The sequence below is a fragment of the Erythrolamprus reginae genome, unplaced genomic scaffold, assembly GCF_031021105.1.
Source record: "Erythrolamprus reginae isolate rEryReg1 unplaced genomic scaffold, rEryReg1.hap1 H_22, whole genome shotgun sequence".
Lineage (NCBI taxonomy): Eukaryota > Metazoa > Chordata > Lepidosauria > Squamata > Dipsadidae > Erythrolamprus > Erythrolamprus reginae.
Genome location: NW_027248476.1, coordinates 43,605 through 70,363, shown reverse-complemented (window position 1 = coordinate 70,363; position 26,759 = coordinate 43,605). Strand labels below are relative to the sequence as shown.

Sequence of the window (26,759 nt, the reverse complement as noted above, 5' to 3'; positions counted from 1 at the left end):
ATTAACCGCTCATTTCAGCACACCGATCATAGACCTGTTTGCTACGTGCCACAACACACAGCTACCCCGCTTCTTTTCCCGGTTCCCATCTCCGGGTTCAGAAGGGGTGGATGCACTTCGTCTCCCCTGGCCAGTGGGGCTACTGTATGCATTCCCTCCTATCCGCATACTTCAGAGAGTGCTACACAAAATCATACAGGAACGAGCCGAGGTACTGCTGGTAGCACCTTTTTGGCCTCGGCGGGCTTGGTTCTCGGACTTGAAGGAGCTGTCCGTCTCCCCTCCTTGGAGAATCCCAGACGACCTGGTAGCCCTCAGTCAGGGGTGCATCGCGCATCCAGAACCTCAATGGTGGCACCTGACCGTGTGGCACTTGAGGGGGACCGTCTAAGACAATTACATCTCCCTGACACGGTCATCGCTACCATGCAGGCGGCACGCAGGCCTTCTACAAGGAGGATTTACCAATCCACGTGGTCAACCTTCTGCACCTTCTGTGAGGAACGGCAGCTCGATCCGGTAGCGGCCTTGCCTGGTACGGTTTTAACCTTCCTCCAGGCAGGATTAGACAAGGGACTGGCGCCAAACACGTTACGACGCCATGTGGCGGCGCTGTCTACAATCTTGAACCACGACCAGTACCAACCCTTGTCAAGACATCCTTGGATTCGTGATTTCTTAAAAGGAGCGTCAAATATTAGACCAGCTCCCGTCCATAGGTTTCCCTCGTGGGATCTATCTCTGGTCCTTAAGGCCTTGACAGCTCCACCCTTTGAACCGTTGAGGACAGTATCACTGCGGTTTTTATCCATCAAAACGGCTTTTCTAGTAGCCATTACCTCGGCCAGGAGGGTGTCGGAGCTGTCGGCCCTGTCAGTAAGATCTGACCTTTGTCTATTCCATCCGGACAGAGTAGTTCTTCGACTGGACCCGTCCTTCATTCCCAAAGTGAACTCGGGCTTTCATAGAACTCAAGAGTTAATATTACCTGATTTCTGTACACATGGCACGCACCCATCTGAGCTCAGATGGCATAAATTGGATGTGAGACGAGCACTAAAACTTTATATTCGAAGGACACAGGCTTTCAGGTCATCGGAAGCCTTGTTTATTTCCCTTTCATCACATGAACAAGGTACTAGAGTGTCTTCACGAACTATCAGTCGTTGGATAAGGATCTGCATCACTGAGGCCTATAAAGCGTCAGGACAGACTGTTCCTCAGGGAATTACTGGTCATTCAACACGAAGTGCGGCTGTTTCGGCAGCATGGTCTACGCAGGCTCCCATTGAAGAGATTTGTAGAGCCGCCACGTGGGCGGCTCCATCTACCTTCATCAAGCATTACCGGATTGATACCTTTGCTTCCGCGGAAGCTGCCTTTGGGAGGAGGGTGTTACAAAGGGTGTGTTCCTCTTAACCGCCCTTGGTCCTGTTTCCCTCCCTGTTCATGTCTTGGGTATATCCCACGTTGGACTCTCCTTGCAAGTGCATTGGAGAAGAACCGTTGAAACTTACCTGAACGGTCTTCTCGATGCACTGCAAGGAGAGTCCAAAACCCACCCGATTGGTGGACCAAGGGTTTCCTTTTTTGTCTGACATTGTTAAGAATTTGGTCCTGGCGTATGCCTTCCAGTTGTTAATAAAAAAAAAAAAAGTTATAGTTTACTGCTCCTTCGTTTCTTTATGACTGGTAGGCTAGGGGGCGGTACCTGCATAATGTTTAAATTAAAACTCAGTCCCTCCAATGAGACTGGAGAATTACCCACGTTGGACTCTCCTTGCAGTGCATCGAGAAGACCGTTCAGGTAAGTTTCAACGGTTCTTCTCTTGTTCATAAAGATTTTAATGTTATTTTAACAGGAGGCCTTAAAAAGCTATAACACGCCATTGTTAAAAGCTTATTACAGCTCTTTGGAAGATAGCAGGTACTATATTATAAATACAATTTTATATCTAAAATTTTACATTAGACAATAAAAGTTTAAGTTACTACTTATTGTAATTGTTGATATTACTACTAAGAAAGATAGTAGTATTTAGATTTCAGTAAGTAATTAATAACTTGTTTTAAACACACCCGTATCTATCACAAATGAAATTGTAATTAACTAAAGAATTCCAACAGAAATAGTATTATTTCAAGAAAAAAGTTTTTCAGATAATAATGAAAAATAAATATTGGATTAGGCAATTCAACGAACATAGTGAGATTATAAAAATATATTATCTGAGTTGGGATAAAAATTCTTTTAGGCAGTTAATACATTGTGAAATATAACTGTCATTTCCATAATTATGTATAATTTCTCTAGGTTTGGGATTATTCTTGAAAAGATTAAAACTGTTATTAATGATGATACAAGATACACAAAAGGATGTTTGAATATGAGAACTCAAAAGTGCTATGCGGTGAAACCTAATATAAATGAATTTCTTGATATAGCACGAAGAACTTACACTGAAATTGTGGATGATATAGCTGGTATGGGAAGACAATTTAGAATAATAATGTACTAGAATATATTTGTTTATTTATTATTATATATAGTTGCCATCATCTCACCATGGGGCTGGCTTACAACAATAGAACATAAAATTATAAAACATGTAAATTTAATAATGAAACAATAAAAATAAATATTGAAGTACAGCAATATATACTCTTTAATAATTTACAATATAGTTCAGAGTATTAGTGCATTCAGAAATATGTGCCTTACAAATAAATATATGAATGTATATTTAAGAAAATGCAGTCTTAAATTTTCAGTGTTTAAGTCAAATAAAATTACCGTATTTTCCGGCGTATAAGACGACTTTTGAACCCCTGAAAATCTTTCCCAAAGTGGGGGGTTGTCTTATACGCCGGGTACTGATTCCACAGCACCGTTCCCCATAGGCTGCGCCTGCGCAGACCAAAATACCGCCCCGCGCACCCTTTTCCATGGGCGCGCAGTCCCCATCCCCCTGCCAGCCCATGGGGGGGCGGGGGCGGGTAGGCGCCAACAGTAGAAGGCGCTGCCCCTGCCTGATCCGCTCCCTCGCCTCCTCTTCCACCGAAAGAAACGCGCCGAAGCTGCCTGCTTAAGCCTCGCATTGCTCCACCCTGCTTCGTCCTGCCTGTAATCCTCCGTTGTGTTTTTTTTTGGGGGTGGGGAAGCGGCGGGAAAGCCCTGTGCTGGCCAGGAAAGCCGGGTTTGCTTTCCGTGAAAGCAGCATGCCTTTTAAACACGCTGCTTTCCTGGACCTCTTTCCTGGGGGGGGGGGGAGTGGCCTCCTCCCCCACCCACCCAGGAAAATGTTGCAAGAAAGCAGCATGTTTAAAAGGCGCGCTGCTTTTACGGAAAGCAAACCAGGCTTTCCTGGCCAGCACAAGGCTTTCCCGCCGCTCCCCCCCCGAAAACACAACGGAGGTCCAGGATGACAGGTGAAGCGGGGTGGAGCAACGCGAGGCTGAAGCTCGTACCGGAAGACCTCCGTTGTGTTTTCTGCTGGGGGTGGGGGGCAGGAGGACCTTCATGGCTTTTCCGGGCAGCTGGCTTGAGCCTGCTGCATGTCAGCAAAGCCGGAGACGTGGAGAGAAAGGAAAGAGAGGGAGGGATAGAGGAGAGGAAAGAAGGAGGGAAGGGAGAGAAAAATGAACGAGAGGGAGAGAGAAAGGGAGGAAGAGAGGAAGGAATGAAGAGATAAATATAAAGGGAGAGAGGGAGGGGAAGGAAGGAAAAGAGAAAGAGAAAAAAGTGGAAGGAAGAGAGAAGGAAAGAAAGGGAGAGAGAAAGAGAGAAGACAGGAAGGAAGAGAGAGTGAGAGAGGGAAAGAAAGAAAGAGTGAGAGAGGAGAGAGGAAAGAAGAGAGAGAGAGTGAGAGAGAGGAAGAAAGCAAGAAAGAGAAAGGAGTGGAAGGAAGAGAGAGGGAGAGAGAAATGATAGAAAAAAGGGGGGAAGAGAAATGAGAAAATGATTGAGGCAGAGAATGACAGGAAAGAGAGAGAAATAGAGAGAGAAGTGACTCTTGATTTAAAGCATATGGTAAAAGCACTTAAATAATAACAGAGAAACACCCCCCCAGCCCTCACCTGTTTTTATTAATAGTTATGTTTTTGGATTTGCTGGTTGTTTTAGTTTTAATAGTAATAGAGTTTTGTTTTGTTTTATTATTAATTTATTTTAATAAAAAAGTAGAGATTTTATTTATTTATTTATTTATTTATTTATACTTCTATGCCGCCCAGTCCCAAGGGGACTGCCGCTCAGACACTATACTTTTCCGCCGCTTCTTTCTTCTCCGCCTCGCCTCCGCTACTCCCGCTGCCACCTTTGCTCTCCCCGCCGGGGGTAGTCTTATACGGCGAGTATATCTCAAATTCTATATTTTAACTGGAAAAGTTAGGGGGTCGTCTTATACACCCAGTCGTCTTATATGCCGGAAAATACGGTATTTAAAGATTATAAAATGTTATTCACATTGGGCAATATCTCCTAGAATATTCTTCTTTCTTGACTATTTTGAAATAAATGGGAACTGTGTCAGCTTTAACAATTTCTTCATATTTGTTAGCCAGCTGACAAATTTAAAGAAAGTGATATCAAAAAGAAATGAGTATACAGTAGGTAATAGATAGAGGCATATATTAGAATAGAATAAATAGGAAAGTTACATGTGAGATAAATTTATTTTTTATGGATTATGACAGAGTTAGTGTATGGAACAGGGATCTCTACTTATGGCCCTCTAGGTCAGTGATGGTAAATCTTTTTTCGTTCAAGTGCCAAAAGGGTGTGTGCGTGTGCGATAGTGTGTGTATGTGTGCCCACATCCATAATGCAATGCCCTCCCACCACACATGCACACTCACACACTCCCCCCCCCCCATGTTCCCCTCCACCCATGCTCACAGGCCTCACTAAAACCTACAGACTTCCAATAGGTCTGTTGGACCATTTTTCTCCATCCCCAGGGTTCAGGAGGCTTTCCTGAAGCTTGGGGAGAATGAAAATGGTGGAAAAGTAGGCCAAAAATCAATTGGGCAGCCTGCGCATGGGTGCCGGAGCTGACATAGGGCAACACCTTGTGTGCCCTTAGATATGGCTCCATGTGCCACCTATGGCATGTGAGCCATAGATTCACCATCAGGCTCTAGGTCCTATTGTATATGTCCTTCCTTCTTCCCTTTCTCCCTCCCTATATTTTGAATTTATTTGTGGGAAAGGGTTGTCATATGAATTTTCCTTATGTGGAAAACAAACTATAAAACACTATTTATATTTTTCAAGATTTAATGCTTTTTAAAGAAGGAAGCTGTTTACATGCTGTGGAATTATAAAGAGGAATAATTTGTGAATTACTTCTTGAATCACAATTATTTTGACCCAAGGAAAGTTCTGAAATTTCAGATGTGAGACGTTAACTCCTTGATACTATTTTTTTTATTACTTTCTGCTCATTTTTCTAGTGACGTAATACTAATACAAAGTTATTTTCCTTTTTTTAAAAAGAACCTATTATTTTCTGATATATTAATATGAATTAACACACTAATTAATTTTAGTGTCAGTTCAGTGTGGTTGACTGACATTACTAAAATTTTTATTTATACCTTACAATTAAGGAATGATAACACAACTTGCAGACAAATATAACCTTCCTTTGAAAACAAGCTTTAGTTCAGCTCGAGGATTTTTTATCCAGATAAGTGCTGATTGTGCAGCAGTACACAATGGTCAACTTCCTTCAGAATTTACCAAGGTAAGCAGTTTGAAAATGTTGGCTCTCAAATCGATTATTTTATTTTATTTTATTTTCATCCTGTGTTTAGTACTTTATAAGTAACTCAAGGCAGCAGACATACATTATTCTTATTCTTCCTCCTATTATTGCCACAATAATCATGTGAGGTGAATTGACTGAGAGAGTGACTGGCCCTAAGTTACCCAGCAGGCTTCTATGCCTGAGGCATGAAAATTGGTCAACTCAATTTAACTAATTTATTTTTTCACTAAAGAATACTGCTGATTTTTATATAAATAACAAAGTATATAATGTAACAAATTGTATTTTTATTTTATTATTTCCATAATTTGTATAGACTGAATTATCTTTGCAGTCTGTTTTCAGTATTTGTGTACAGTGATCTCTTGATTATCGCGAGGGTTACGTTCCAAGACCTCTCGCGATAATCGATTTTCCGCGGTATAGTGGTGCGGAAGTAAAAACACCATCTGCGCATGCGCACCCTTTTTTCCATGTCCGCGCATGCGCAGATGGTGGAGCCGGGGAGCGACGAAAGTTCGGAAGCTGACAGATTGCTTTGAATGTCGGCTGCCCCCGCCCCCCCAGCACCCGCTCGCCCGCCGTTCGCCGCTCGCTCGCCCGCCTGCCCGGCCGGCCGCTCACTCACTCGCCGCTCTCCTGTTCGCTCGGCCGGCCGCTGCCCGGCTGGGGAGGTGGATTCGCCGCCCCCACCAGCCCGATCTCTCTCTGGTGGCTGGGGAGGTGGATTCGCCGCCCCCACCAGCCCGATCTCCCTCCGGTGGCTGCCGCCCCCACCAGCCCGATCTGGGGAGGTGGATTCGCCGCTCCTCGCCGCCTTCGCCTCGCTTCGCCTCAGCTGCTGCCCGCTCCCTTCATCTTCTCCCCAAACTCCTCCTTCTCCGCCAAAGCAGCCACCGCAGTCGAGCGCGTGAGCGATGCAGGGCAGCCCAATGCCGCCAGGAGGGGAATCCAAGCCGGTGGCTGGGGACGCGGATCCACTGCCCTCGCAGCCCGATCTCCCTCTGTGTGAGGGGGGGCGACGAACCGACGATCGGGGGCTGTCCGTCCCTGTTGGGTGGTGCAGGGCAGGCACAGGGAGGGAGGGAGAGAAAGGAAAGAGTGAGAAAGGGAGGGAGAGAAAATTGAATGAAGGGAGAGAAAGAAAGAGTAAGAGGTAGAAAGGATAGAGAAAAAGGAAGAGAAAGGGAGAGAGAAGTGACTCTTGGTGATGACGTATGACGTCATTGGATGGGAAAAACCGTGGAGTATTTTTTAATTATTATTTTTTGAAAAACCGTGGTGTAGCGTTTCGCGAGGATCGAGATCGCGAAAATCAAGGGATCACTGTAATGTTATAACACAGTTTAATAGGAGATACTGAATGAATGTTGCTGCCTTTGTATATCAGGTCTGGAATAAATTATCATTTATTACTATTTATCTTTTAACAACGAACAATGTTACCATCATAACTTACTAATACTATAATTTTGTGTCCTTGCTCTGTTACTAGTATAATTGGCTAAATGTTTAAAAATAATTAATATATTTCTATTTCTTTCTTTCTTTATTTCTTTTTTATTCATTCATTCATTCATTCTATTTTTTTTAATGCCGCCCTTCTCCTTAGACAGCTTACAACATGTTAGCAATAGCACTTTTTAATAGAGCCAGCATATTTTTATTTTATTATCATGATCATAATTTATCAATTGCTGCTTGCATGTCCACTGAGAGCTTATGCACTGGAAACAAATTCCTTGTGTGTCCAATCATATTTCTTCATTAAAGAATTATATTCTATTATAAAGAATTATATTGTATTGTATTGTATTTTAGCACACACTTTAGAGATATTTTTTGGTATGATTATAAAAACATAAGAAGAGCCATGCTGAATCAGCATTCTGTGTCACACAGTGGCCCACCAATTGTACATAGGGATCTTGAGCAGAAAGAGAAGGCAAAACCCTCCCTTTCCCTTGACCCCCAACAAATGGTACTCAAAGGAATTCTGCCTGCCTCAACAAGCATAGAGGCGGCACTTGGACATCCGTTTTAATAACCACCGATACACTTGGCATCCTTGAATCTGTCTAATCCTGCCTTGAAGCTATCAAGGCTGACAGCTGTCACGACCTCTTCTGGAAGTGAATTCCATAAACCAATGAACCTCTGGGTGAAGGAATATTTCCTTTTATTTGTCCTCACTTTCTTATCTATGAGCTTTAGGGAGTACCCCCTCGTCCTAGTATTGTGTGATAGAGAAAATAATTTTTCTCTATCCCCCTTTTCTATCCCATGCATGATTTTATACACTTCGATTATTCAACATATTTAATATATTATTAATATATTTTAATATCCAGTTCAAAAATTTCTCACAGATTACTAAAATGAAAAACGTATATAGTTTTACTTCACCCGATTTAATGAAAATGAATGAAAGATGCCATGAATCCTTGAGAGAAATCTATCACATGACTTACTTGTGAGTAACGATTATATTCATTATTGTAAGTAGAATCACTGTGTTAAAGGATTATTTAATAATGAGACTTTTAAAATTGTTTTCATGAAGAACCGTAGACTATAAAGTCTGTGGATTTAAAGACAAGGACTGTGCCTCAATTCTGGATCCAAACTGGATTTTTAGAAGTTTTAGGACTCTTTCCTGTCTTCATGATTTAGTCTCTACTACTTGATGCTTGTTGTACGGTGTACATAATTTAGATGTCTGCCAGTAATCAGACACCATAATGGGTGTTACATAAGCAAATACCATTGTGTTTCATTTAGCCTTCCCAGAAAAAAATATTTTTTTTTTATTTTGGTTTTGCATTTCAGGACTGGCCATTTTCCTCAAAAGGGACTCTGGCACTCTTTTATTAGCAGCCTCTACCCAAGAAATGAAATACACTGAAAACTTACAATTTTGAAGGCAAGAGGTCTCTTTAGAGCCACCTTGTGTCATCTCTACAAACTGTCACTGGTCTTGTGGCAAACTATATAATAGATGCACAAGTGACTTATATTGTATATATCATTTATCATATCTTTGTCTGTGAATGTACAGTGATCCCTCGATTATCGCGAGGGTTCCATTCCAAGACCCCTCGCGATAATCAATTTTTCACGATATAGCGGTGCGGAAGTAAAAACACCATCTGCGCATGCACGCCTTTTTTTCCATGGCCGCGCATGCGCAGATGGTAGAGCCGGGGAGCGACGAAAGTTCGGAAGCCGACAGGTTGCTTTCAATGTCGGCTGCCCCCGCCCCCCCAGCACCCGCTCGCCCGCCGTTCGCCGCTCGCCCGCCTGCCCGGCCGGCCGCTCGCTCACTCGCCGCTCTCCCATTCGCTTGGCCGGCCACTGCCCGGCTGGGGAGGTGGATTCGCCGCCCCCACCAGCTCGATCTCCCTCCGGTGGCTGGGGAGGTGGATTCGCCGCCCCCACCAGCCCGATCTCCCTCCAGTGGCTGCCGCCCCCACCAGCCCGATCTGGGGAGGTGGATTCGCCACTCCTTGCCGCCTTCGCCTCGCTTCGCATCAGCTGCTGCCCGCTGCCTTCATCTTCTCCCCAAACTCCTCCTTCCCTGCCAAAGCAGCCACCGCAGTCGAGCGCGTGAGCGATGCAGGGCAGCCCAATGCCGCCGGGAGGGGAATCCAAGCCGGTGGCTGGGGATGCGGATCCACTGCTATCGCAGCCCGATCTCCCTCTGTGTGGGGGGGGCGACGAACCGACGATCAGGGGTTGTCCGTCCCTGTTGGGTGGTGCAGGGCAGGCACAGGGAGGGAGGGAGAGAAAGGAAAGAGAGAGAAAGGGAGGGAGAGAAAATTGAATGAAGAAGGGAGAGAAAGAAAGAGTAAGAGGTAGAAAGGATAGAGAAAAAGGAAGAGAAAGGGAGAGAGAAGTGACTCTTGGTGATGACGCATGACGTCATCAGATGGGAAAAACCGTGGAGTATTTTTTAATTATTATTTTTTGAAAAATCGCGATGTAGCGTTTCGCGACGATCGAGATCGCGAAAATCGAGGGATCACTGTATATGTGCATGTGTTTATACACACGCGAATACTCCAAAGGTAATTTAAACATAAAATAGAAGCAATAAAAATAGAAGTTTTGTAAGTTTAGTTCCCCTTTTAGAACAAAATGTTTTCTTTGATAATTAAATCAATTCTAGGTGTATTCAATAAAGAGTGCATGTGCAACTGAACATTTCATTCACTATGAACTTTTCAACTCATCTCTGGCATTAGCTAAAAACAGCTGATCCATTTCCAAAGAATAAATATGTGTACAGTGGTACCTCTACTTAAGAACCTAATCCGTTCTATGACCAGGTTCTTAAGTAGAAAAGTTTGTAAGTAGAAGTATTTTTCCCATAGGAATTAATGTAAAAGCAAATAATGCCTGCAAAACCATTAGGAAAGAAATAAAAGCTCAGAATTTGGGTGGGAGGTGGAGGAGGAAGAAGAGGAGGGGGACAGTTGCTACTGAAGGAAGAAGGTGAGATGAGGGGAATCAAAAAAATCCAAAACTTTAAGGCTTAAAAAAAAAAGAGGGATTCTGAGGCGGCGAGGAGCACACGCCTCTCATATACACGGCGCGAGGCAGCCTCCAATACACTACGCCAGAGAGAGAAACCCAGGGGGAATGGCAGGAAACTAGTCTGGCCTTCATGCCACTCTCAAATTTCCTAGGAAATTTTTCCGGGTTCTGGTTCTTAAGTAGAAAATGGTTCTTAAGAAGAGGCAAAAAAATCTTGAACACCCAGTTCTTATCTAGAAAAGTTCTTACGTAGTCAATAAAATAATAGGAAAGCAGTACTGGGATACAATCCCACAAATAACAGAATGCTCTCAGTTCGAATCCAATAAAAACCATTCAACATCACAGTAGTCCAAGTCTATGCCCCAACCACTGGTGCTGAAGAGGCTGAAGTTGATCAGTTCTAGGAAGCCCCACAACACCATCTAGTGTTAACACCAAAAAATAATGTCCTTATCATCATGGGGGATTGGAATGCTAAAGTAGGAAGCCAAAAGGTAACCGGAATAACAGGTAAATTTGGCCTTGGAGTACAAAATGAAGCAGGGCACAGGTTGATAGAATTTTGACAAGAGAATACAATAGTCATAGCAAAGACTCTTTTCTAACAACCCAAGAGATGATTCTATACATGGACATCCTCAGACAGTCAAAATAGAAATCAGATTGATTGTGTGCTCTGCCGCCAAAGATGAAGAAGCTCTATACAATCAGTAAAAACAAGACCAGGAGCCGACTGTGGCTAAAATCATGAACTCCTTGTTGCAAAATTTACACTTAAATTGAAGAAAGTAGGAAAAAGCACTAAGCCGTTCAGGTATGAACTAAATCATATCCCTGATGAATATACAGTAGCGATGACAAATAGATTTAAGGAATTAGATCTGATAGACAGGGTGCTTGAAGAATTATGGATGGAGGTTTTGCAACATGGTACAAAAGGTAGCAACTAAAACCATCCCAAAGAAAATGAAATGCAAGAAAGCAAAATGGCAGGAAGGAATCACTGGAGAAGAGCTTAATGCTAGGAACAATTGAGGGCAAAAGCAGTCGGCGTGAGCTTAAATGGATTCCGGGGGATGGTAGAGGACAGAAAGACCCGGAGGAAGACCTGGAGTCCACGGGCTCACAATGGGTCAGACACCACTTTGTAACTAACAACAAGAACAACAATGGCACACTTGGTAATATAGGTAGTTAAAGAACTAGACAACTGAAGGTATAAAAGAGAAGCCTTTTTATTTTTCTGTCCTCTATTTTGTAAAAAGGTGATTAGAGCTTGATGAAGTAAATCAATCAGCAGACTAATTCTCCTGAGTTGTATTCTATTCTGGTCACGAAGGAAAGAAAAAAAATGCTAAAATCAACTCTTTCACTGTGGAGCCAGAAAAGGAGCATCTCAATTCTAGTCACAAACTGACTTATCAAGGATATTGAGCAAAATATCTCAGAAAGAAGGCTGCATGTAGGTTTATTATTTTGATGCCTCCAGAGATACTGCCAGCAAAGTTTAAAGACAGCAGCCTCAATTTTAGCCCTTGAATGATTAACATTCTGTAGCATATAATCAGGCCTAAGAGTTATTAAACATGCTGTTTGTCTTTGAATTTGTGTTATAAAACCATTGAAATGATTGCTTATCAATTTACTTTGCAGCAATTGCTTTCTTTAAATTAATTGTGCATTATATGAAGAAACATAAAAACATTCCTCATTATGTTCTACATCAAGTGCTAATAAATTTTATAGACTGACTGTATCAGAGTTTCATAAAAATAAAAATTACACTGTTTTTAATACCCTTCATAACTGCATGTGCTTCAGAGGTAGGTTGTGGATCTTTTTGCTGCTGGTTTGTTCAAGGTTATGTCGGCTCCATGATGTCATTACCGGTTTACTAATTGTTCTAAAGCAGTGATGGTGAACCGTTTTTTCCTCAGGTGCCGAAAGAGCGTGAGTGCCCACACCCACAATTCAATGCCTGGGAAGGGCAAAATCAGCTTCCCCCAAACAGTGTTCACTCTAATTTTTTTTCAGTGTGAGCAGAAAAGTATAATGTCTGAGCGGCACATTTCCATGCCTGGACATGGATCAGTTAGAAACAAAAGGGGGTCACGTGACCTCAGGACACACAGCAACGGTCATAAAAATGAAACGGCAGCGATGTTTTGATCTTCCGATCATTGGGCTGCTGCGAAGGTCCTAAGTGTGAAAAAGGAGCATAAGTCACTTTTTTCAGGGCCGTTGTGACTTTGAACGGTCAGTAAATGAACCAATGAGGCCAACGTTTCTATCTCCTGAGTAAGACAGTTATTAAGTGAGTTCTGCCTCATTTTACCACCTTTCTTGCCACAGTCGTTAAGTGAATCCCTGCAGCTGCTTGAACATCCCAAAAGATGTTAACATAAACCTGGAACATGGCCAGAGTAAAAGCAACATCGGATCTTCCACCAGCCCCTTGTAAATGGGCAGCAGGGCGGTAAAAGAGGAGGTGGTGGAGGCAAGGGGCTTGCATGTGCCCCCCACCCCTTCACGGCACAGGGGCCCGTTGACGTCAAGGCCACCTGGGGAAGCGGCACGCAGCAACAAAGCCGGAAAAGCCGGGCAGGGCTTAGAACCCACGGGGCGCCGGCTCCATCGCACTGGCATGGAAAAGTTTGGGCTGAGCTTGGTTTTTCCCTGCGCCCCAGCGCGCTGCGTGCGTTAGTGGGAACATTTTCCCCAACCCCCGAAGGCCTGTTTCCCAACTTCTGGTGGGCCCAGTAGACTCGTGTTTCACTAGCCCATGCTCCAAAGGCTTCCCTAGAGCCGAGGGAGGATAAAAACATCCTGCCCCATCTTCCCAGAGGCTCTCTGTAAACCCAAAACACCCACCCAGAACTTCTGTGCGAGCAAAAATCAGCACACACATGTACATTGGAGCTGAGCTAGGGCAATGGCTTGCCATAGGTTTGCCATCACTGTTCTAAAGAATCGGTTAGAACAGGGGTCCCCAACCACCGGGCCGCGGACCAGTACCGGGCCGCGGGGCATGTTGCACTGGTCCGTGGAGTCAGCAGCTACCGGCCCTCATCCCGCCACCCCCTCCCTCCAGCGCTTCGCCTCCCGCCGGGCAAGAGGCCTCGGGAGGCAGGTTCTGCCGGCCACAGGACAATGGACGGGACAGAGGGGTGGGAAGGACCGAGAGGCTCAAGCCTCTTTTGGCTTCTGTGGCGGGGCGCTTTTGCGTTTTTGGCTGGGGGGAGGCAGGAGGGCCAGCCTGACCCCCTCTCTCCAGCGCTTAGCTCCCGCTTTGCAAGAGGGCTTGGGAGGCAGGTTCTGCCGGCAAAAGGGCGATAGTGGGAAAGAGGGGCAGGGAGGACCAGCACCCCCATGCTTAATCCCGCCCCCAACCACACCCCTTTCTGCCCCCACCGGGCCATAGAAAAATTGTCTTGCTGAAACTGGTCCCTGGTGGAAAAAACGTTGGGGACCACTGGGTTAGAACCAGTAGGAACCAGAGAGCCTCCGGAGCCTGGGGAGGTAGAAAATGAGCCCTCCACAACCCATTTTTGCTCCTAGGGGGGTGCAGGAGGCTGAGTCCTGTTTGTCACATACCCCTGGCCATGCCCAACATGGCCACGCCCACCCAGTCGGTCATTAGGGTAGAGAACCAGTTGTTACTTTATTTGAATCCCACCACTGCTTGGCACATTAACCCATGAACCCTAAAAATACATTTTGCACTTCAGATTTTTGAATCTGAAAATCTCTGATAGTGCGTAGTTTCATAAGATAACCAAACCCCTTTTATACCGGTACTAGTTTATTTCTAATATTTGTAAAATATTTCTAGCCTTAATTGTTATTCAATTCTGATAATGTATGATATAATAATGTAGTTATTTTGCACCACATAAATTCTATTAACATTTTTCTTTAAATATGTAATTTTTTTCAGCTATGTAAACAAAAATTTCTTGGAATATACTGATGCCATAGTAAATTATTTTAAATTGTAAAATAATGTTTATCCTTATTTACAGGATAGTGTGTAAACTATTGAGTGAAATCTATGAGCATATCCATTGCTTGTACAAACTCTCTGACACTGTCTCTATGCTAGATATGTTGCAGTCATTTGCCCATGCTTGCACTCTCTCTGACTATGGTAAGTTATTTTGTTTCTTAAAACAACTTCCACTGAAAAGTTATTTTTTTAACCATATCTACAAAATAATTCACTACAGTAGTTCTTAGCAACTGCCTTGCTTATTGACAATTCACAGTTAAAAAGGTGATCAAGTTACAAAGATTTTTTTAAGTTCAAGCCTCACATTTTTTTTTATTATTATTATTATTATTATTATTATTATTATTATTATTATTATTAATTTGATTTGTATGCCGCCCCTCTCCGCAGACTCGGGGCGTCTAACAACAATGATAAAAAACAACATGTAACAATCCAATTTAATAAAACAACTAAACTATTTATGACCATCACAAGTCTATAAAGAAAAAAAAGTTGAAGTAAGAGCATCAGCACAGTTGTTGCAGTTGTTGCAGTTTCACTTGTGATCACTTTGCTTAACAATCAGGTTTGGTGGTCTTAATTGTGGTTACTAAACAAGGACTACTTGTAGGAACACCTAATATAATGCAAAGAAATACTTAAGTAATGTAAAAAAAATTAAACAATAGTTTTGAGCATAATCTATCTGCCTCATTGAATGATTGCATCAGCATGCAAATTCATAAGATGTATTTTACAGTGCTGTCCTATTATGACAGCCCATACCTCTGATTCTTTGACACACAGATTAATATTTGAGTAAAATACTATTGTTCTATTATAACAAAGTTAAAAGTAGAACATATAATATTTGAAAACCTTCTTGGCAGGATTTTATTAATAAATGTTGATAAAGGTTGTGCACATAGTTCTCTCTAGCAATTCTACAATTCTGCCATTGGAGGTCTCTTGCAATATTGTATCTCAAAAGAAATATAGAAACATAGAAGATTGATGGCAGAAAAAGACCGCATGGTCCATCTAGTCTGCCCTTATACTATTTCCTGTATTTTATCTTAGGATGGATATGTTTATCCCAAGCATGTTTAAATTCAGTTACTGTGGATTTACTAACCATGTCTGCTGGAAGTTTGTTCCAAGCATCTACTACTCTTTCAGTAAAATAATATTTTCTCACATTGCTTCTGAAGATTGCTAACCTCAAATTGCTAACCTCAGATTGTGCCCCCTTGTTCTTGTGTTCACTTTCCTATTAAAAACACTTCCCTCCTGAACATTATTTAACCCTTCAACCTATTTAAATGTTTTGATCATGTCCCCCATTTCCCTTCCATCCTCCCGACTATATAGATTGAGTTCATTAAGTCTTTCATAATATGTTTATGCTTCAGACCTTCCACCATTTTTGTAGCCTGTCTTTGGATACATCCAATTTTATCAATTGGATGGGTGCAATTGAGCTCCAAGTCTTTGGAGAGGGGCAGCATACAAATCTAATATATTATTATTATTATTATTATTATTATTATTGTTGTTGTTGTTGTTGTTATCATCATCATCATCATCATCATCATCAATATCTTTTTGTAGGTGAGGTCTCCAGAACTGAACACAGTATTCCAAATGTGGTCTCACCAGTGCTCTATATAGCGGGATCATAATCTCCCTCTTCCTGCTTGTTATACCTCTGGTTATGCAGCCAAGCATTCCACTTGCTTTCCTTATCGCCTGACTACACAGTTCACCCATTTTGAGACTGTCAGAAATCACAAGCCCTAAATCCTTCTCTTCTGAAGTTTTTGATAACACAGAACTACCAATACAATACTCAGATTGTGAATTCATTTTCCCCAAGTGCATTATTTTACATTTGGAAACATTAAACTGCAGTTTCCATTGCTTTGACCACTTATCTAGTAAAGCTAAATCATTTGTCATATATTTTCAAAACAGCAATTTCCAATTTCTTTCTTTGATTATATTGCATTCTTGCCCTAGCTTCTCATTTCTAAAATAAATATGCAACTGGAAAATTATATAGGTTAAACTTATTGAATTAGATTTAAATTGGAAGAAATTGCATATTCAGAGGTCTTCAAACTTGGCAACTTTAAGATTTGTGGACTTCAACTCCCAAAATTCTCCAGCCAGCTTTAAGTGTTAAAGTTGCCAAGTTTGAACACCCTTGGCATATATGTTAAGATACACAAGTTTCACTTTTCTTTAATTTAGGCTGCAGGCAATGGAACACCTAACATATTTGATATCTTTAACTGGATCATTTCTAAACAGCTCCTTTCTTTATTGCTGAGAGTCAGTTTGGTGTAGTAACCAAAATGCCAGACTGGAAATTGGGAGACTATAAATTCTAATCCTACTTTAGTTACACAGCCTACTGGGTGATCTTGGCCCAGTTTCTTCTCTCAGTCATACGGAAGAGAAATTGGCAAGTCATTTCTGAAAAATGCTGCCAGGAAAACTACGGGGGACAGTTGCCGATTGTGACTTGAAAGCACTTTTTCTCCCTTCATCACTGCTGTGTAGCCACCCACTGCCAAACAGCAGATTGCCATGAAGGCAGTAACAACTCTACACCCACTGTTAGCCTCTTTATGTTTAAAAAAGAATTCCCTTTATTGCCTGCATCCAAAGTGGACCTCATACACATGGTCCTCCTTGGCACACCCCTGGCTGGAGGGCTGTGTAGTTTTGTGAGAATAAGTTTTAATGAAAAAATACACTTATTTACCCATATGTAGGATTGCACTATTCCTAAAATTTTATATGTTCTTCTGGAAATGGTCATATTAAAAATTTCAGAACAGTGCGAGTCTACACGTTGTTTAAATTACATAACATACATTTCTGGAGGGTTCATAAACCAGCTTGTGTTACAAAATGCTTGTCAATAAAATGAGTATTAAAATATATTATATTTCTTCCTTCTAGTACGTCCTGAGTTTACAGATACTTTAGCAATAAAGCAAGGATGGCATCCAGTTCTTGAAAAAGTACATTTTGAGAAACCTGTCCCCAATGATACCTATATCACAGAAGGAAGCAATTTTATAATAATTACAGGACCAAATATGAGTGGAAAATCAACCTACCTAAAACAAATAGCCCTTTCTCAGATTATGGCACAAATGGGTAAATAATAGCTTCTCTGAATATATAAGCTAAAGTGAGTTCAAATGCACTAAACCTATGAACATCTGGCATTTGTTTTGTTCCTTTCTTTAATTGGCAGGTTCTTTTGTCCCAGCAGAATATTCTTCTTTTAGGATTGCTGAACAAATATTTACCAGAATAGGTATGGATGATGATATAGAGACAAATTCATCCACATTCATGAAAGAAATGAAAGAGGTATTCATTTAATTAAGTCAGAGATTGTTAGTTACTAAATGGTCTTGATTCATATTTAATTGATTCATAGGATAGAAGTTAGAACAAAATGATACTATGCATGTCATGATGTCACATATAAATGTGGCAAATGTGATGACTGTATCCTTTTGCTTCATATGATACAAAACAATGATTGAAGGTAAATATATGTTGAAGTAGACCCAAGACACAGGGTGAGTTGAGAACGGTACGTTTTATTCAGCTCAGTGAGTAAAAGTGACTTTCAGCAATACCGTCTGCTTTGCCTGGGAGAAACCGCTTCTTTTATACATTTGCGGTTCCCGCCAAAGCAAAGAGCAGCCGCGTCTGAGCCAATCAGGAGCGACTTCCTTATTTGGCTCAGACAGCGCTTCAAAAGAGGAACAAACTATTTACAGAGATACAAGGTAGCCATTTCAGGATACAACATATGTGTCTCAGAATAACGTTGCGGGATCCAATCTGGGTTGATCACAGCCACTGCTACCGGAATGGTAAGGTGCTACGTTCCGGTAGCGATTTTCGGGTTGCGCACATAGCTGCATGTCCCCAATGCACATGCACGTATGTACGAGATTTGGCTTCTGCACATGTGCAGCAAGCGAAATCTCGTATGAAGATGCTCATGTGATTTTCACCAATTTTTTCTTTTGCGCGTGCGAGATTTTGCTTGTTGCACATGCGCAGAAGCCAAATCTCAAGCCGATGGGCGCTTGCGTCTGGCAGACGCACCCTTGACAGCCTCGGAGGGCACATCGGTAGCACCGAAGATGGCAGTTCTTCGCTGGTCACAGCACACACACTTCTAGGGAGAAGTTCTCTGAGGTTGGGCTCTAGCACGAATCCGAAAACATGGAAGACAAAACTAGTGATGGACGAACCGAACCCACACAATTTGGTATGCCGAACACGAACACAATTTTTTTTGAAACTTTGGACAAAGTTCGGGGTCGCGTTCAGCGTTTGGAGCTTTGATGTCACCGGCAGGTTGCTAAGGACGCCAAGGTGATCACTTCCTGGATTCCAAGCAGATTTTAATGGTTCAGCTAAACCTTATTTGCATTCAAACTACACTTCGAACAGGTTTAATACATACAGCATTGAATCATAAATTTTCACTTCAGTCTTATTGTTTGAACTGTGAGCTAACTTGCTGGAAGTTGCTTCTTGTGTAAAAGTGAGTGGAATATATGATTATCATGATTTCTATATTGATTACCGGTATGTCTCTTTTTGAGAATGTGTCATGAATTTAGAAATTTAGATCAAGCACATAGACGTTGCTAAACCCACCCCTGCATGCAAAGAATTAATCAAAGATGATTGTAGTACAAGCAGTTCTTTTCAATTACTCCAGCATCGTAAAAGATTGGCAAATAGCATAAAGTTATGCATGGCATTTACTTTTGTGAAAATTGGAACTCTTGTGAATGCAGAGAACTTTTGAATTGGGTGGTTTGTGCTGATTAATGATTTGTTTTTAGGTGGCAGTTGGTTGACTGTTACTAAACTAAATTTCCTGTCTGGGGTTTTGAACAGGAAATGAAAATACTTATTAGGAGGATTTATCCACACATGGAATATTAATAATGAAATTTGATGTCTCTTTCATTAGGTAACATACATCATACAAAATGCTAATGACAGATCACTTATCATAATTGATGAGCTTGGCAGAGGTACCAGTCCTGAGGAAGGCATTGGCATATGTTATGCGGTCTGTGAATATCTTCTAAATTTAAAAGTAATATTAATTTTTAAATCATTTTTTCCTGTACCTCCTGCTATTTCCCCTGTTTCAATGATTCAATTCAGTTGTTTTATTTTGCAGGCATTCACACTCTTTGCTACTCATTTCTTGGAATTATGTCAGATTGATAATTTATATCCCAATGTGGAAAACAATTACTTTGAAGTGCAGCACGTAAGAAGCAGTAGTGAAATTAGGGAGAAAATTGCTTATACTTACATTCTTTCTAAAGGATGCACAGAGGAAAAAAATTATGGTAATAGTCCTGATTCATTAAGGCTTATGACAACACACACAAGGAGGTTTCAGTATATGATTTGCATATGCAGAAGGGATCATCTAGCATAAGACTTTGCAATGCAATTTTAGCTATGTTTGGAACAGTATGCTTTTATTTAAAAAAACAAGACTATTAATATTTTAGAATGTGTTCCTTATTGAGTCTAGCGACTTTTATTGACCTCTCAATTTTGCAAGCTATTTTATTTCTTGTCATTAACCAACATTTTCCTCATTGTAGCATTTGAAAAATTGTTAGGAATAGATGAATTTATATTAAGGTTCCATAAGTTTTCATGGGCCAGGATCTAGTTCCATTATTCTGTTTTATGTTGACATGTATACATACAAGAGTTAAATCTGTTAGCATTTAGATTAGGAAAGAAATGAAATGCATGAAATACAGGCTGTAATAATTATGCTGTGCACGCTCTGTTCATTTTCTTGTCTCTTGGTCTCAGTAAAACAGGTGTTTCTCAAATCCATAACATAGTCTACAGTTAAAGTTGTGAAAAGGCTGCTAATCTGGAAATTGCTATAATATTTGATACACTTGAGCCTAGGTAGTTACTCTGTAGGATTAAGAATATAATATCAGATTTGTGATATGGACAGCTATATAAATTTGATAAATAATTAAATGAAATCAGTTCTTGACAGATTACAGTATTTAGAATGGAGAAAGGAGAAAAAAGAATATGTAGATTTGTTTTTTAAAATATAGAGGTCTATCGTTAACATTATGATTATTTTAATCATAAACATGATTAAAAAATAGACCCACAAAAGTATGACATTGTTTAGTATTCCTGTCTTCCCGATTTAGTATCCCATCTATTTGAACTCTCATTTTAGTTAAAAAAGTGTTTTTAATTCTGATCTGCAAGTCTACTTTAAATCTTGTTTAAAAAGAAAATGTGCCAAGCTAACACTGACCCTTTGTTAAGATTAATAATGGGAAAGAAAGAGTTTGGATTGCATTTGATCCAGTGTTTGGCAAATCAGACATTTTTATTAAACAGCCTTATCTTTCATAGTTTAAAAAAGTGGCTTCATTTTCTTTTTTTAGGCTTGAAAGCTGCAGAGGTTTCTTCTCTTCCATTATCAATAATATTGGATGCCAAGAAGCTAGTAACCCTTATTGATAAGCAAATTATGGTATGTATTATTAGCACATAACTTCATAACATATAACACAAGATTTTTTAAAAAATTATATGCTATTATTAACATGCTTTTTATTGAATTTTGTTTTTAAAAAATCGAAATGTGCTCTCTCCATTTTTTGTAGTGACATGTGAAGCAATATACAATATGAATAAAACCACGAAACCACAGACATATCAGTAAATCTTCCAATAAAAGAAAAATGGTTTCATATATATTTAGACACAAAGCTTTAAAGCCATAAATTTAAATCCTAACCTGTACTAAACTTTTGATTTGTTTAATCATGTTTCCTCAATGCACTAAGCTTAATACAATTTGCAGATCAAAGGCTGGATTCACTCTACTCAACAAATCATATTATGTTTCAATACAATAAAGGCAGAGAGTTGGAGGAATATTTGGTCCTCATCCAATCCAATTCAGTATTGCATTGGTATTTTAGCATGGCATGACAGCATCTTTGACAGATGGCCCAACACTTAATAAGCAGTGCTTTTCAAAGCTAAAGATTCCTATTATTAGAAAGCTTTTTTCAATGTTTAACTGAAAACTGCTTTCTTGTAGCTTCAGTCCTATATTTCTAAGACTGCAATCATATTTTCCTTAACTGTTCAGGCTAAACCTACCAAGCACTTAAAATCATTTCTCTTAGAACTTGTTTTCCAACCTCCTTTACAACTCGGTCCATTCTTTTGATGTTTCCCAGATTGACAATGTCTGTCTTGTAACAGACTACATCACAACAGCTGATTGATGGAGAAGAGAGCACAAGAGATATCATTGACTATGATTTGAATATTATGAGGTTTTTTTATGTGTTAACATTTTTAGAACTGATGCCTTTTCTCAAGTACTGCTTCCAAATTATCAAAACTTTCACATTTTGTTTTGTAACAAAATATTCAAATCTTGAATTTAATTTCTATTTTATTTTATTTTGTTTTATTTTTAATTTGTTAATTTTAGATCTATTTTCTAGGATCCCAAGATCATTTTGAATACTATTACTTCCTACCTTTATTTTATCTGAATTTTGGATGAGCCCCTCTTTTAGATCATTTATAAAAATGTTGTCAATCATAGTCTTACAATCTTCCATTTAGCTATATGCCCAAGCTGGCAAAATCCATTAACAAGGAGATAAATCTAAATATTCTCTAATCATAGATTAATCTTTCATCATTACCTTTTCTGGTCAGGATTAAGGCTCAAATGGTTATCCTACAATCAGTACTGCCATTTATGCTGGATTAAATACTGTTTCTGTATCTCATGAAAATGACATAAATCTTAAATTACATAAATGTCACAAATATGGCAGCACAGAGCTTCAAATCCACATTTATGTGTTTACTTAGGATGTTACCAGGCAGAAGACTACATCGCATAATGTCCAAATTTTGCAGCATAATCTTCTAGCAGGAACGTTATTTTGATAACATGCTAGTTTTTTTCTTTTTGTTGACAAAGTATCCCTGTCAGATAGAGCAGCCTAATATTTCAAGCTTCATTATTAACTGATCACCTGCAACCCACTTAATGACTCTAAAGAAACTTTTACATTTTTCTGTGAGAATGCAATGCTATGGCAAAATTTCGGTACTTGTATCAAGTAATCACTCTTTTAAAAAATATTGAAATATATACTTTAAAAATAAAACTTATAAACACTCAAGTAATCACTCTTACTTGTTTTGACAGAATGTATTTATTTTTCACTGAAAACAGCTAAGTAAAAAAGGTGGACATCATGATATACTCATAGACCAAACAATATTGTATAACAAAAATGGGAGGATGCATTTTTGCAGCTTCTGTATTTGCAGGAGGCAAGCTGACTTTCTCTTCCCCCTCCCATAGTTATTGTCTGCAAATGGTTGCCCCATGAAAGTTTCCCCATGCACCATATTTTTCAGACTATAAGACCCTCCATACTATAAGACACACCTAGCTTTGGGGGAGGAAAACGAGAAAAAAAAATATGCCTCTGCCTCCTAACATTCATTTGGCCCGTATGTCACTACCATCATGGCCAATTTACCACTGCCTGTTCACCAACACCACAGCCTGACCCATTCATCACTGCGGGTTTGCCACCGCCCATTTGTTGCTGCCAGTTCACTGCCACCCATTTGCCGCCAATACAACAGCATGTTTATTTATTTGATTTATTGGATTTGTATGCCGCCCCTCTCCGTAGAACAGCTGATCAGCTGTTCAGCTGTTGTAGAACAGCTGATCAGCACTGCACCAACCCCCCTCCCCTCGGTCACAGTATTCGCTGTACAAGTTGCACAGACATTTCTATCCACTTTGGGGGGGGGGGAGTGCATAGAAATATAGAAGATTGTCAGCAGAAAAAGAGTTCATGGTCCATCTAGTCTGCCCTTATACTATTTCCTATATTTTATCTTAGGATGGATATATGTTATCCCAGGCATGTTTAAATTCAGTTACTGTGGATTTACCAACCACGTCGGCTGGTAGTTTGTTCCAAGCATCTACTACTCTTTCAGTAAAATAATATTTTCTCACGTTGCTTCTGATCTTTCCCGTAACTAACCTCAGATTGTGCCCCCTTGTTCTTGCGTTCAATTTCCTATTAAAAACACTTCCCTCCTGAATCTTATTTAACCCGTTAACACAGGGGTAGGCAAAGTTGGCTCTTCTATGACTTGTGGACTTCAACTCCACAGAATTCCTGAGCCAATCATGCTAGCTCAGAAATTCTGGGAGTTGAAGTCCACATGTCATAGAGGAGCCAACTTTGCCTACCCCTGCTTTAACATTTTGAAATCTTGCAATCATATCCCCCTTTTCCCTTCTGTCCTCCAGACTATACAGATTGAGTTCATGAAGTCTTTCTTGATAAGTTTTATGCTTAAGACCTTCCATCATTTCTTGTAGTCCATGTTCGGACCTGTTCAATTTTATCAATATCTTTTTGTAGGTGAGGTCTCCAGGCATCCTCTACTCCAAAAAATACGGTAATATAGGAACTGGGGATTCTTGTAAAGAATAATAGAAAAATGGATACCTAAGTCAGCCAATCTTCCAATTCCATTACCATTCCTGCTGGCAATTATATTCAACTAGAGTTTTGAAAATAATACTCATATCTTCTGTTTTTTCTATGTATAGAGCACATTCACGACATTCTCCAGGACTGGAATATTGCCATTAATACACTATTCTTGGCTTTACAACTATTTGTTTAGTGACCATTCAAAATTAGAACAGCACACACACAAGAAGACACAAACATTTTTCACACTTATGGCAGTTGCAGAATCCTCGGAGTGGGGCGGCATACAAATCTAATTAATAATAATAATTATAATAATAATTATAATTATAATTATAATAATGATTATGATTATGATTATGATTATGATAATAATGATTATTATTATAATTATCATTATCATTATTATCATTATCATAATTATTATCATTATTATTATCATTATCATTATCATTATCATTATCATCCCCACATCCATATCATCAAAATTTGGCTGCTTGGCAACTGGTCCATGTTTATGATGGTTGCATCTTCCTGTGGTCATGTGATCGTCTTTTTGCAACCTTCTGATAAGCAGAGTCAATGGGGAAGACAGATGCGATTAATAACCATGCTTCTAACTTAATATTGCAGCAATTCACTTAACAATTGTGGCAAGAAAAGTCATGAAATGGGGCAAAACTCATTTAACAACAGTTTGAAAGCAGTGGAAAATTTGGGCTCAATTGTGGTTGTAACCCAAGGACTAGCTCTATTAAGAAAAGAGGATAAAGGTGCTTTAATCAACTAGCATCCCATAGCAGTGATGGTGAATCTTTTTTGGTTCCTTTGCAAAATAAGGGGACCGTGGAGGGTGTCACAGGCGTGTACCCTAATTCCATGTGGCCCCTCCCCCACAAACGTCCATACTCACCTCCCACTCTGGGATTTTTCATTCTCCCTAGGCTCTAGAGCCCTGGTTCCCATTATGGGGCCCATGCCCCACAGGGGGAAATTTGATTTTTAATGGGGGCAATTGGAGCCTTGTTTAAACCAAGTTAATGGCCTTTTAGGCTTCCTCTACATGTGTAGAGTTCATTTTTTGAATATTAAGAATTATATTTCAAGGGGGGAACATCGGGAGTTTAGAGATGCTTGGTTGGGGCATGGCCAAAAAAAGGTTGGGAACCACTGCTCTGGAGCCTTTCTAGGAACCTAGGGAAAGTGAAAATGGCCTTCCCCATGTCCCCCAGAGGTCCTCCAGAGATCAGAAATGGCTCTTTTCCCAACTTGAAACTGACTGTTTCCAGACTCCAGAGGACCTCGGATGGGATGTGGGAAAGACTGTTTTTGCCCTCCTTAGGCTCCTAGAATGGCTCTGAAGCATGGGGAGACAAACGGGCCTTTCCAATCCCCTCTAGAGGCTGGAAACAGCTTGTTTCCTGACTCCCAGTGGCCCAAAAGGTCCAAAAATTAGTTGGTCAGCACACATATGCGCGCCAGATCTGAGTTCGCATACCCACCCATATGGCTCCAAGGGCCCCTTGTGGCACACATGCCATAGGTTCCCCATCACTGTCCTATTGGTTTGACAAGTGCTATTAGCAAACAGGTATAAGATTTGGCTACAAACAGAAACAATTTGGAACAATGACTAGAGGGTTTTCACTCCAGCTATTTCACTTCAGATCATGTCTTGTTCCTAAAAACTCTTACTCTAACGTTTAACAGCAAGAATAGATTTGCACTAAATGTAGATTTGCATCTTCTACAGTGATTTAATTGATTAACATGAGAATACGTTAATCAACTTGGATAACTGACATTGGGAGCATCCTAAACATTCAGATTTTAATATATGTGTGTTCTTTTAAATAAACAGCAGCAGCAAAGAACAGATCCTGAAATATTAAAGGAGAAGGCTATGTATCACTTAGCAAATAGATTGATTCAGACTGCTCGCAACTCTCAGCTGGATCCAGACAGCTTGCGAATATACTTGAAAGGTTTGAAGAAAAAGTATGAAACTGATTGCATTGCCGCTGAACAAGTAGCTGCAGATGTTTAATTACTGTAAATCATGTACACTCCATTCTGCAGAATTAACTAATGCAAATACGGTTAGAATTAAAATTATATTTACATGACCATTTTTTAAATAAGTCGCTATATGTCTAGAGTATTTTTTTCTAATATATAGTTGTTATATTTTAATTGTACAGTAAATACATTCTTAATTAAATGGGAAATATTAACAAGAACATATAATGAAGTTCTTACACAAAAATCAAGATTAACTGAAAGCTTTTATTTACAAAAGATCTCATCTCATTTTTAAAAAAAAACATGTATTGTTCCATTAATATTTATTTATTTATTAGATTTTTATGCCGCCCCTCTCCAAGGACTCGGAGCGGCTTCCAACAAGCAATACAATTTACAAATCCAATATTTAAAAACAAAACATATTAAGAAACCCTTATTAAAAACAATCACACAACTCAACAAACCATGCATAAAACGGGACAGCCGGGTGAATCAATTTCCCCATTATATCACTTATAAAAAATGCATTATTAGACAAATGAAAGAATTGTCCAAATGTAGGCTGAGAAAGAGAACAAAACAAGAGAACAAAACAACAATTTGCTAATCACTTTATTTGAGAATTAGAGATATCTGTTCATTTTAGGCTATTTAGATCCGTTCACTTAGTATTTCTGTTGTGTTTTTTCATTTCTATTATTTTATTTTTTTATATTAATGTTAAAAGAAAAGAAAAAATGTAAACAATTCTAAATAAGGTAGCACAGTGCTTAGAATGCAGCACTGCAGGCTACTTTA

The 26,759-nt window shown here is 40.0% G+C and overlaps 1 protein-coding gene across 1 annotated transcript in view; it reads left to right on the top strand.

Annotated features, from left to right (window-relative positions):
- LOC139155484 (mutS protein homolog 4-like) overlaps nt 1-25,983 on the top strand; it is an 84,583-nt gene extending 58,600 nt beyond the window's left edge. The window contains exons 10-20 of the mRNA XM_070730631.1: nt 1,863-1,927; nt 2,315-2,484; nt 5,611-5,747; nt 8,141-8,244; nt 14,333-14,457; nt 17,272-17,472; nt 17,573-17,691; nt 19,328-19,456; nt 19,544-19,718; nt 20,811-20,899; nt 25,798-25,983. Of these exons, the coding sequence (XP_070586732.1) occupies nt 1,863-1,927; nt 2,315-2,484; nt 5,611-5,747; nt 8,141-8,244; nt 14,333-14,457; nt 17,272-17,472; nt 17,573-17,691; nt 19,328-19,456; nt 19,544-19,718; nt 20,811-20,899; nt 25,798-25,983 (1,500 nt within the window). The remainder of the gene's footprint in view (nt 1-1,862; nt 1,928-2,314; nt 2,485-5,610; nt 5,748-8,140; nt 8,245-14,332; nt 14,458-17,271; nt 17,473-17,572; nt 17,692-19,327; nt 19,457-19,543; nt 19,719-20,810; nt 20,900-25,797) is intronic.
- Nucleotides 25,984-26,759: the final 776 nt, after the last annotated feature.